Source organism: Lathyrus oleraceus, chromosome 1 (assembly GCF_024323335.1).
Source record: "Lathyrus oleraceus cultivar Zhongwan6 chromosome 1, CAAS_Psat_ZW6_1.0, whole genome shotgun sequence".
In the NCBI taxonomy this organism is placed as follows: Eukaryota; Viridiplantae; Streptophyta; class Magnoliopsida; order Fabales; family Fabaceae; genus Lathyrus; species Lathyrus oleraceus.
The window spans coordinates 357,786,229-357,796,468 of record NC_066579.1 but is presented as its reverse complement, the minus strand read 5'-3'; the positions used below and the strand labels follow the sequence as shown (position 1 = coordinate 357,796,468).

General features: G+C 38.9%; 2 protein-coding genes across 2 annotated transcripts; both read left to right on the top strand.

Moving 5' to 3' along the window:
- Positions 1-1,474: 1,474 nt before the first annotated feature.
- Positions 1,475-1,984, top strand: LOC127106734 (uncharacterized). Its single transcript, XM_051044041.1, has one exon. The coding sequence runs from the start codon at positions 1,475-1,477 to the stop codon at positions 1,982-1,984; it is 510 nt and encodes a 169-aa protein (XP_050899998.1).
- A 423-nt stretch (positions 1,985-2,407) lies between these two features.
- Positions 2,408-2,878, top strand: LOC127106724 (uncharacterized mitochondrial protein AtMg00860-like). Its single transcript, XM_051044030.1, has one exon. The coding sequence runs from the start codon at positions 2,408-2,410 to the stop codon at positions 2,876-2,878; it is 471 nt and encodes a 156-aa protein (XP_050899987.1).
- The last annotated feature ends 7,362 nt before the right edge of the window (positions 2,879-10,240 follow it).

The following is a 10,240-nucleotide window of genomic DNA, read 5'->3' as shown; positions in this document are numbered from 1 at the left end:
TATTTAGTTCCAAGTAGTGTTTTTCTTTTGGGCATGTAATATGTACATTGTTGCCACTAGGTGCTTATGTATTTCAGTACCAGTATTACACAATGTATAATATTTATTTCTAGACATATATTATATGTGGGTGTTACAATTGGTATCAGAGCAGATTGTATCCTCAACCTAGCCATTAAATATTATGAGTATTTCTTTCTACCTCACATGTGTGTTGTCATCATTATCCTTGATGTTATATTCATAGCATTGAGCATGGTCAACTTAATTCTATTTCTGTGACGTTTATGATCATGGCTGATAGAGGCAGAGGTCGTGGTAGACCCAGAACTCAGAATTCAGATTCAGAACCACAATGTGGTAGTGAAGGTTTTTAGTGGCCTCAGTTTGTGCAACAGATGCACAACATAACCAATTCATGGAGCAGATGATGCAATAGTTGAATGGTGGTCTTCACCCTCAAGTGGTTCTATAAGAAGCTACAAGTGGTAGTTTTTGAGATTTCTTTTGCATGAATCCTCCCGAGTTCGATGGTGGATTAAATCCTGTGAAGACTCATGAGTGGGTAATTAGCATGGAGAGGATCTTTCAGATGGTGCATTGTAATGAGGAGAATAAAGTTGTGTTTGCTTCTAACATGGTGAGGGGTCCTGTTGTGAGGTGGTAGGAAAGTGCTTTGACCCTTATGACCAATCAAGGAGTACCTAGGGATTGGGAGCATTTTAAGACTACTTTTTTAGATAAGTATTTTCCTAGCTCTTTGAGGATTGAGAAAGAGTTTGAGTTTCAGTAGCTTAGACAAGGTACTATGGCAGTAGCTATGTATGCTCAAAAGTTTGAAGATATGGCTACTTATTCTAGATAGGATATGTATGCACCAGATGAGAAGTGGAAAATTGATCAATTCCTTTTTGGTTTAAGAGGTGAAATTTCTCATAGTGTTTCTCAGAGAGAATTCACTACTTATACTGAATTTCTAAGGCAATGCTATGTGGCTGAGAACAGTTTTAAGAAAGTTCAGGAAGAAAGAGATCAGTATAGGGTTGGACAGAAGGACCAAGGAAGGCCAAGTAACCAATTTAGGCCTAGACCTCAATCTTTAAAAGGAAAACAAGTGCAACCTGCAAAACTTAACCACCCTTCGCAATGTCAATTATGTAACAAGTTTCATTTTGGATGTGCTTGAAGTGTAATTAGGTGTTTTAATTGTCAGAGGGAAGGACACACGGCTAGAGATTTCCCTCAGAGTAAGACTTAGATGTAGGGAAAGAACATCAGTCGAGTTTATACTTTGGATGTAAGGAAGGCTAAGAGTAACAATGCTTTGATTGCTGGTACGTGTATCATAAATGATCATCCATGTTTTGTATTGTTTGATTGCGGAGCAACACACTCTTTTGTATAAATTTAGTGTATCAAACGTCTTGGATTACAAGCAATTCCTTTGTCCCCTCCTATGGTGGTTACAACCGCCATGGATGATGTGGGTGAGACACCATTGATTTGTGAAAATTGTTCGCTTTCGGTGAATGGTAGAATTTTTCATATTGAACTTATTTTCTTACCACTTAAGAAGGTAGATGTGGTCTTGGGGATGGATTGGATTTCTGCCAATTCGGTGTTTATTGGATGTGAAGAGAAGTTAATCATCATTCCATCTAGTGAAACTACTCCAATTGATGTATTAACTACTATCTTGGAAGGTACGGTTGACATGGTTAATTTCTTGTTTGAGAAAGAAAAGTTAGTTCTCTTGGTTTTCACCAAGGGATCTCGAGACAATCTTAAAGTTACACTAAGTCCCATCATTTGTGAATTTCCAAAAGTTTTCCCTAAGGATGTCACTTCTCATCCTCCTGAAAGGGAAGTGGAATTCTCTATTAATATGATACCTGTGACTGCTCCAATCTTTGTTTCTCCGTATCGTATGTCACCACTCAAGTTGAGAGAGTTGAAGAATCAATTGGAAGAGTTGTTAACCTAGAATTTCATTCGACCTAGTGTCTTACCGTGGGGAGCTCCAATGTTACTAGTGAAGAAGAAGGATGGTGGTATGCGGTTGTGTATTGATTATCACCAGTTGAATAAAGTCACCATTAAGAACAAGTATCCCCTGCTAAGAATACAAGATTTGTTAGATCAGTTGAGAGGAGCATGTGTGTTCTTGAAGATTGATTTACGATCGGGCTATCATCAAATTTGAGTTAAGAACTTTGATGTACCAAAGACCGCATTTAGAACCCGATATCGCCATTATGAGTTTCTTGTAATTCCTTTTGGTGTGACAAATACTCCTATTATTTTCATTGATTATATCAATAGGATATTCCAACCTTACTTAGACCAGTTTGTGGTTATCTTTATTGATGACATTCTTATTGGTTCTTGTACTCCATAAGAGCACGAAATGCATTTAAGGTTTGTTATGTCAGTACCGCAAGAGAAGCAACTCTTTGCCAAGTTAAGTAAGTGTGAATTTTGGATGACTGACGTTAAGTTTCTTGGCCATGTCATATCGCAAGGAGGAGTAGCAATGGATCCATCTAAAGTTGAAGACGTTATTAATTGGGAAAGACCGAAGAATGCTTCCGAAGTCAGAAGTTTCTTAGGTTTAACAGGTTACTATCGAAGATTTATTAAAGGTTTTTCTCAGTTAGATTTACCAATGACTCAACTTACACTGAAGGAGACTTCTTTTAGTTGGGACTCAAAGTGCGGACAAATTTTAATGAGTTTGAAGGAAAGATTGACAACTGCTCCTATTTTAATCATCCCTGATCCTAGTAAGACTTATGAACTATTTTATGATGCATCTAAGAAAGGATTAGGAGAAGTGTTAATGCAGGGTGGTCAAGTTGTAGCATATGCCTCTCGTTAGTTGAAGACTCATGAAGAGAATTATCCAACTCATGATCTTAAGTTAGCAGCTGTTGTTTTTACATTGAAGGTGTGGCGTCACTACTTGTATGGAGTATGTTTTGAAATACTTATTTGACCATAAGAAGTCGAATGTGAGACAAAGGAGATGAATGGAGTATTTGAAAGATTTTGATTTTGAGCTTAAGTATCATCCAGGGAGAGTGAATAAGGTTGCAGATGCCTTAAGTCGGAAAGAGATACACAAATATGAGTTGATGATGTTAGAGTATGCATTGTTGGAAAAGTTATGAGATATTAACCTTTAGTTTGATTGGACATAGAACAATGTGATAATGGGGAATTTGAATGTTACTTATAACCTAAGCGTAGAAATCCAGCAAGGTTAAATGATAGATGAGAAGTTGCAAGAGATGTTGATTCAATCAGGTTTCACTTGATCATCAGATGGAGTAGTTCTTTTTAATCAAAGGATTTGTGTCCCGAATGATACCGAAATGAAAAGAAAAGTTTTAGAAGAAGTTCACAAAGGCGCGTTTACCATACACCCAGGTCCATCGAATATGTATCAAGACTTAAAGAAGGACTATTGGTGGTCTGGAACGAAAAAGGATATTGCAGAGTATGTGCCTGAATGTATAGTGTGCCAGCAAGTAAGGATTGGACATCAGAAGCTAGGTGGTTTATTACGAACCTTGGAGATTTCAGTATGGAAATGGGATAGTATTTCAACGGATTTCGCAGTTGGGTTACCCCGTACGCAAGGTGGTTATGATTCAATATGGGTGATTATGGATCGATTGAATAAGTCTGCACATTTCTTGGTCGTGAAAACTACTTATAAGGCAAGTCATCTTGCATGGTTGTTTATTTTAAAAATTATGATACTACATGGTGTCCCCACTAGTATTGTGTCTGATACACATCCAAAGTTTACTTTAAGATTTTGGAGAGAATTTCAGCAAGCTATGGGATAGAAATTTTGTTTGAGTACATCTAATCATCCTCAAAAGGATGGTCAGACTGAGAGGATGATACAGACACTGAAGGATATGTTAAGATCTTGTGTGCTTGAGAATAGAGGAAATTGGAAGGAGCTCTTACCATTGATTGAATTTGTATACAACAATAGTTACCATGATTGAAATGGCTCCTTATGAAGCCTTGTATGGACGGAGATGCAGAACACCTTTGTGTTGGAAGGAAGTTGGTGAAGAAAGAATTTTAGGACTAGAGATTATTCAAGAGACTAAGGAAAGGATAAGGATGGTTCGTGATAAGATGAAGAAAGCACAAGATCGCCAAAAGAGTTATGCAGATAACAGAAGAAGACCATTAGAATTTAAGGAAGTGATCATGTATTTCTGAAGGTGACTCCGAGATTGAGACTGAAAGGAACGTTTTAGTCACGGAAGTTAAGTCTGAGATACGTGGGACCATATACGATTATAGAGAGGATTGGTGAAGTAGCTTACAGATTAGCCTTACCACCTTCTTTATCATAGATGCGTGATGTTTTTCACGTATCTCAACTTTGAAAGGTCATTCTCGATTTTCTTCAGCCTATTCTTCTAGATTCAGTAGAAGTAGAAACAGACCTGACTTTCGAACCTCAACCAATTTGTGTTGTAGGATGGGAAACTAAGGTGTTGAGAAATAAGGAGACTCCTCTTATTAAGGTTCAGTGGTATGAATCACATTCGGGCGATGCTACTGTAGCACCTCAAATTTGCCCTCCTCATTCATGCATTCATTTTTTAGGTCATTTAACATTTTATATTGCATTTCATCATGTCAATCAGAATTAGCTCCAAGAGGATGTCATCCAAGTCACTTTGTGGGTTCTATCTGAAGGATAAAGCTTAATGGGCTTAGTACAGTTCAAAATTCAACTATGAAGCCAAAAGTCAATTGTTGGTCAACTGAAGGTGAAATGGTCAGGGAATGACTTGAGTTACTTCCAACATGTTCAAATAGGGTCTATTCATCATTCAAAGGAGCAAAAGTTTGTTCATCAGCTGTCATGCTCGCTAGGCGAGCAGAATGGGTCGCATAGCGAGTCCCAAGAAAAGCCACCAGAATCACCTGCGCTCAGAGGAATTTCCTGAACTGTCATGCTCGCTAGGCGAAGCCCACGCATTTTGAAAATATAAAAAAATATTAAAAAAAATACATACATATATATATATATATATATATATATATATATATATATATATATATATATATATATATATATATATAAATAAATAAATAAATAAAAACGGAAAAAAAAACGAAAAAAAAGAAGAAAAAATAAATAAATAATAATAATATAAAAAAAATATAACCGAAAACTCTTGGACTTGGACCTCTCTCATTTGAGCCCACAATCAAGTTATAAGTTCTGAAATTTCAGTAAAGAAAAAAGAGGAGAGGGAGAATTGGTGAAAGCTGAAAGCACTCTGAAGTTTCCTTGGAACAAAACCCTAGAGAGATTCTAACTAATTCAGAGCAACCTCCAGAGACTGAAGGGAACTCATCTGCAAAGAGCCAATTCCCTCTCATATAAACCCTAAGATTGTTCTGCAAAGCCAACGATGCAATTCAATTTCAATCGATCTCTCCAATCAGTAGGTATGTCATGTCTCGATGTGTGGATCCTTGCCCCTGACTTTGAGTTTTGATACCCTTTTGATGCATTTGTTTGACAAGGGATTTAGGCCTCCTACCCTTGGTTGCTTTTTGTGAGCTTTTTGTGAACTTTAATGGCATGATTCATGTGGTTATATTTTGATTCTCTTATTCGGTGCAACTCTTGATTGCACCCCGTCTTGTTATTCTAACCTGTTTGTTGAGTTTTTTTGTGAGGGCTCACATGACTCTTGAAGAGATAGCTTGCTTGGTATTCCACTTTATTTGTGGGATACCATTTGGAGATTTATTCTGATTGCTTTGCTGACTTGCTTTCTTTGATGGTGCTAGCTTGAGAGATCTCTGGGTTTCTTATTTCTTGAGTTGTTGTTACTTCGGATCTTTATCCGTGTGGTAGATCTCTCGATCCCTTTTACATCTTTTCCCGTATTTTACCGCTTTCTTAGCTGGAAGGCCTCAATAGGAGGCAATGTTTTTGTGTGTTTACTTTTGTGCCCAAAGACCTCCAAGAAGAGGCACCAGTGCTAAAGACCTCCATGAAGAGGCAATTGACGGATAAAAGGGATTAGTAGTCAATCCCACGTTATTCAGTGTGTCGTTCTTTAAGATCACACTACGTGTCGATGCTTCAGAACAAAAGCCCAAGATCTTTTGTCCGGTCAGTCAGTGGAGAGGGTTCCACCTTTCTGAATCCCCACTTTTTGTCATGAGCTCACCCTGTCCAGGGTTAAGAGCTATGAGGTCTTATCCTCATTACCCGTTTGATCTGCTCACCCTTACATTCAATGTTAGTGGTTAAGAGCCCATTTGATTACCTTTCCATGGCTTGTTTGTCGAGGTTGATATGACCCCTCTTGACTAAAGCCCTACCCACGTATGTTTGAGCCCCCTTGTTGGCGTGTTTACTTTATGTATGTTTGTTTTGTATGGTGTGATCGTCTCCCCATAGGATTGCTTGGCTTCGTATAGTCTCTCGTTTGCATGTCAATTAAGGTAACACGGTTCCTTCGTCTAGGATTTCCTTTTTGCATGAGCATTCCTAAAACAAACAAACTCATTGATTTTTCTTCTCCTAAGAACACGTTAACTCCTTCTACTACAGGTGAGTAAGTCTCCAAAGGTCGAGCATCCGGTAGATTGTGTAGTAACGTCATTCATCACAAAAAACAAACACATAGGTTAGCCGAGCTACGATGCTCTGATTCTCAATCCTTCTTGAGATACGTATGCAGCAGGGTAGGGCCTATGCGAGCAATAACTCTTTCTTTTCCCTAATTTGATTTTCTCTCTTTCGCATCGCATATAGGACTTTTTATACACACACTTTAGACATAAATAGCAATCGTGGATCCTGTGGAGTACCACAGACGTGAAGGGGTGCGATAACCTTCCTGTAGCGGGGTATTCGTTACCATTAGAGATATTGACTAAATCCAAGGTAAATCATACAAGTCGAGTCGCCACCGCACTTCTATTTATCCAAAGGAATGGTTAGAAAGCGAACAAAAACCTAAAAGTTTTATCGAATCAAAAACTAGTAAAAATGTCAGAGATCTGGGTAAGGGGGTTGGTTATGCAATGGGAAGGTATTAGGCACCCAAAGCATCCTAGGTACTCCTAGGGAGCCCTTTTCACATTTGTTGCAAAGGTTGTTGTTTTGTAAAAAATTATTTGTGCAAACATGATTGAAGGGATGAGAAAAGCGTGTATGTTTATCTAATGTACTACTTACTAAAAGAAGGGTCAAAAGAAGATGACTCGCACGGATGTCGCATCCACTGCATACGTATCCCATCTGAATCTGAGAATCAGAGTCTTCGTAGCTCGGCTACCTAGGGGTTAAAGAGGAGTGTGCTCGCTAAGACATCGCGTCTTATGCCTACGTATCTCATCTGGGATGAAAATCAGAGCAAAACGTAGTTCGACCACCTATGGGGTAAGGGTTGTGTTTTGGGGTGAACGACGTTACTACGCAATCTACCGAATGCTCGACCTTTGGAGACTTACTCGCCTGTAGTAGAAGGAGATAACGTGTTCTTAGGAGAAGAAAAATAAATGAGTTTGGGGTGTTTAGGGATGCTCATACAAAAAGGCAGTCCTAGATGAAGGAACAGCGCTACTTTAAATGACATGCCACGAGAGGCTATACGAAACCTAAGAAATCGGTAACATGCGGGAAAAGTAAAGGGATCGAGAGATCTACCGTACGGATAAAGATCCTAAGTAACAGCAATTAAAGAGATAAGGAACCCAGAGATCTCTCAAGCTAGAACCATCAAAGAAAGTGAGTCAGTACAGGTAATCGGAATAAACCTCCATGTGGTATCCCACAAATAAAGTGGAACACCAGGCAAGCCATCTCTGCAAGAGTCATATGAGCCCTCACAAAACAAAACTCAACAAACATGTTAGAGAAACAAGATAGGGTAATCAAGAGTTGCCCCCAAATCAAAATGTAACCACATGAATCCTGCCATTAAAATTCACAAAAAGCTCACAAAAAGCAACCAAGGGTAGGAGGCCTAAACCTCTTGTCAAACACATGCATCAAAAGGGTATCAAATTCACCCATAATACCTCATACATTTAGAGCATTCAAATTAAAAGCATAAAGTAATGGGAATAAGGCAAACCTGACTGGAGAGATCGAATGTAATTGAATTGCTCGGTTGGGTTTGCAAAGCCATCTGAGGGTTTATATGAGAGGGAATTGGTTCTTTGCCGATGAGTTCCCTTCAGTCTCTAGAGGTTGCTCTGAACTCTGTTAGCTCTTCTCTCACTATCTTTTTCCCTGCCAGGTTAATAGGAATAGAATGGCCTTTTGTTTCACTGAAACTCTGAATTTATAACCTGATTTTTGTGGACCTGTGGGCTCAAATGAGAGAGGCCCAAGTCCAAAAAATTTCTGTTATATTTTATTTATTTATTTATTTATTTTCGTTTTTTCGTTCTTTTTTTATTTTTTTTAAACACGTGGGCTTCGCCTAGCGAGCATGACAGTTCAAGAAATTCCTCTGAGCGTAGGTGATTCTGGTGGCTTTTCTTGGGACTCGCTAGGCGACCCATTCTGCTCGCCTAGCGAGCATGACAGCTCATGAACAAACTTTTGCTCCTTCAAGATTAACGTTTTGACTGACGAATAGACCCCATTTGAACCTGTTGGAAGTATCTCAAGTCATTCCCTTGTGTTGATTGATCATCTAAATAGAACCCACAAAGTGTCTTGGATGATACTCAAGCTTCAAACAAAAGATGTTAGTGACACATTTTTGTGCTTTTGGTTAGTAAACAAAAGTAAGAGAAACAATGATGTATAATTCAAGCATGCTTGGTGATCTCAAACCAATCACAAGGAGTCCCACCCAAAGGCAAAGGGAACCAAGATGCTAAAGATCCTTGAGGCAATGCAAATGCAATGTTATGATGCCATGAGGGATCTTAGGGTCAAAATTGGGGTCTTACACTTCCCTTCACGTAACCGGCCCCCTTACTCAGTTTTCTTTGGTTCGAGACTTTGTTTTATTCGTTCCCTCTTGGTTATGCAGTACTACCTTTCCCTCCTCTTGGGATAAAAGTACATAGTTGGCGACTCTACTTTCTTCCGCGCCACTCTTTTCGCGTTTGTACTTGGATACGGGAAATCCGGGGAGCGACAGCTGGCGACTCTGCTGGGGATTTATTTTCCCTAGTGGGCCTTTCCTAGCGTTTGTTTGTTTATTGTCTATTGTGTGTTATTTATTTATTGCTTTGCATACTTATCTGCTTGCATTGCATCCTATGTGCGCTTTACTGTTTCATGCATAATGTGCTGGCTGTGTATCTGTTTCGTTGTTGGGTGGGAGTCACAAGAGGTAAAAGGCCCAATACACAGGCTATGAGTGAACTTTAGGACACCTAGGAATAGAGTGATTCATGGGAAGCGGGTGGTATGGCGCCACTTAGCAGAACATGGTATCACGAGCAGTTCAGATTCTGATGGGGTATTATCGTTGCACACACCTGGTGTGCATATGATGATGTTCTTGAAAGGATTGTTTATCCTGCGTTTCTCTTGACCTTACCCTGGCCTAGATTACACCCGTGAGTGGGGCGGGAATGAATCATTTACAGGTACTGATGGTGACTTGTTCTGTTGGTGACTTTTGTTTGGTTCTTGTTGGTGACCGTTGGTTCTGAAGTACGGGTTCTAAGTTGATGACCATGTTCTATGGTTCCCGGTTTCGAATTCATGCTGAAGTTCTGATCCTGTGCCTTGAGATTGATCGCGACTTTATGAGTCGAATTTGGGGTACAAACTGCAAGTGCACAGTTCTATCGCGTAGTTTTAAAAGATATCGATCCCACAGGGACTTATGAATCGATATACCGTTATCTAAGGTTACTTCGTAAAGCTAAGGCAGGTAATACTTTGATTGTTTGGGGAAAAAGCTAAAACTAAACTAAGATCTAAAATAAATATCTAATAAGCGGATATCGGTATGTAGTTCGTCGTAATTAGGGAATCAATTCTTTGTTGGTTTCTTGGTTTTAAAATAAATCTTTTCAGTTGACACTATTGATTAAAAGTCTTATCTCAAACTCTCGCTCTGTTGAATAAACTATGATTTTATATTAACGTAGCTGTCACTTATAGTTAAGTCAAAAACCACTTTTTGAAAACAATAGAATCCGTAGAAACTCTTTTTAAGAAAACACTAATCGTTTAAACACCCTTATCTCAAACTCTCGC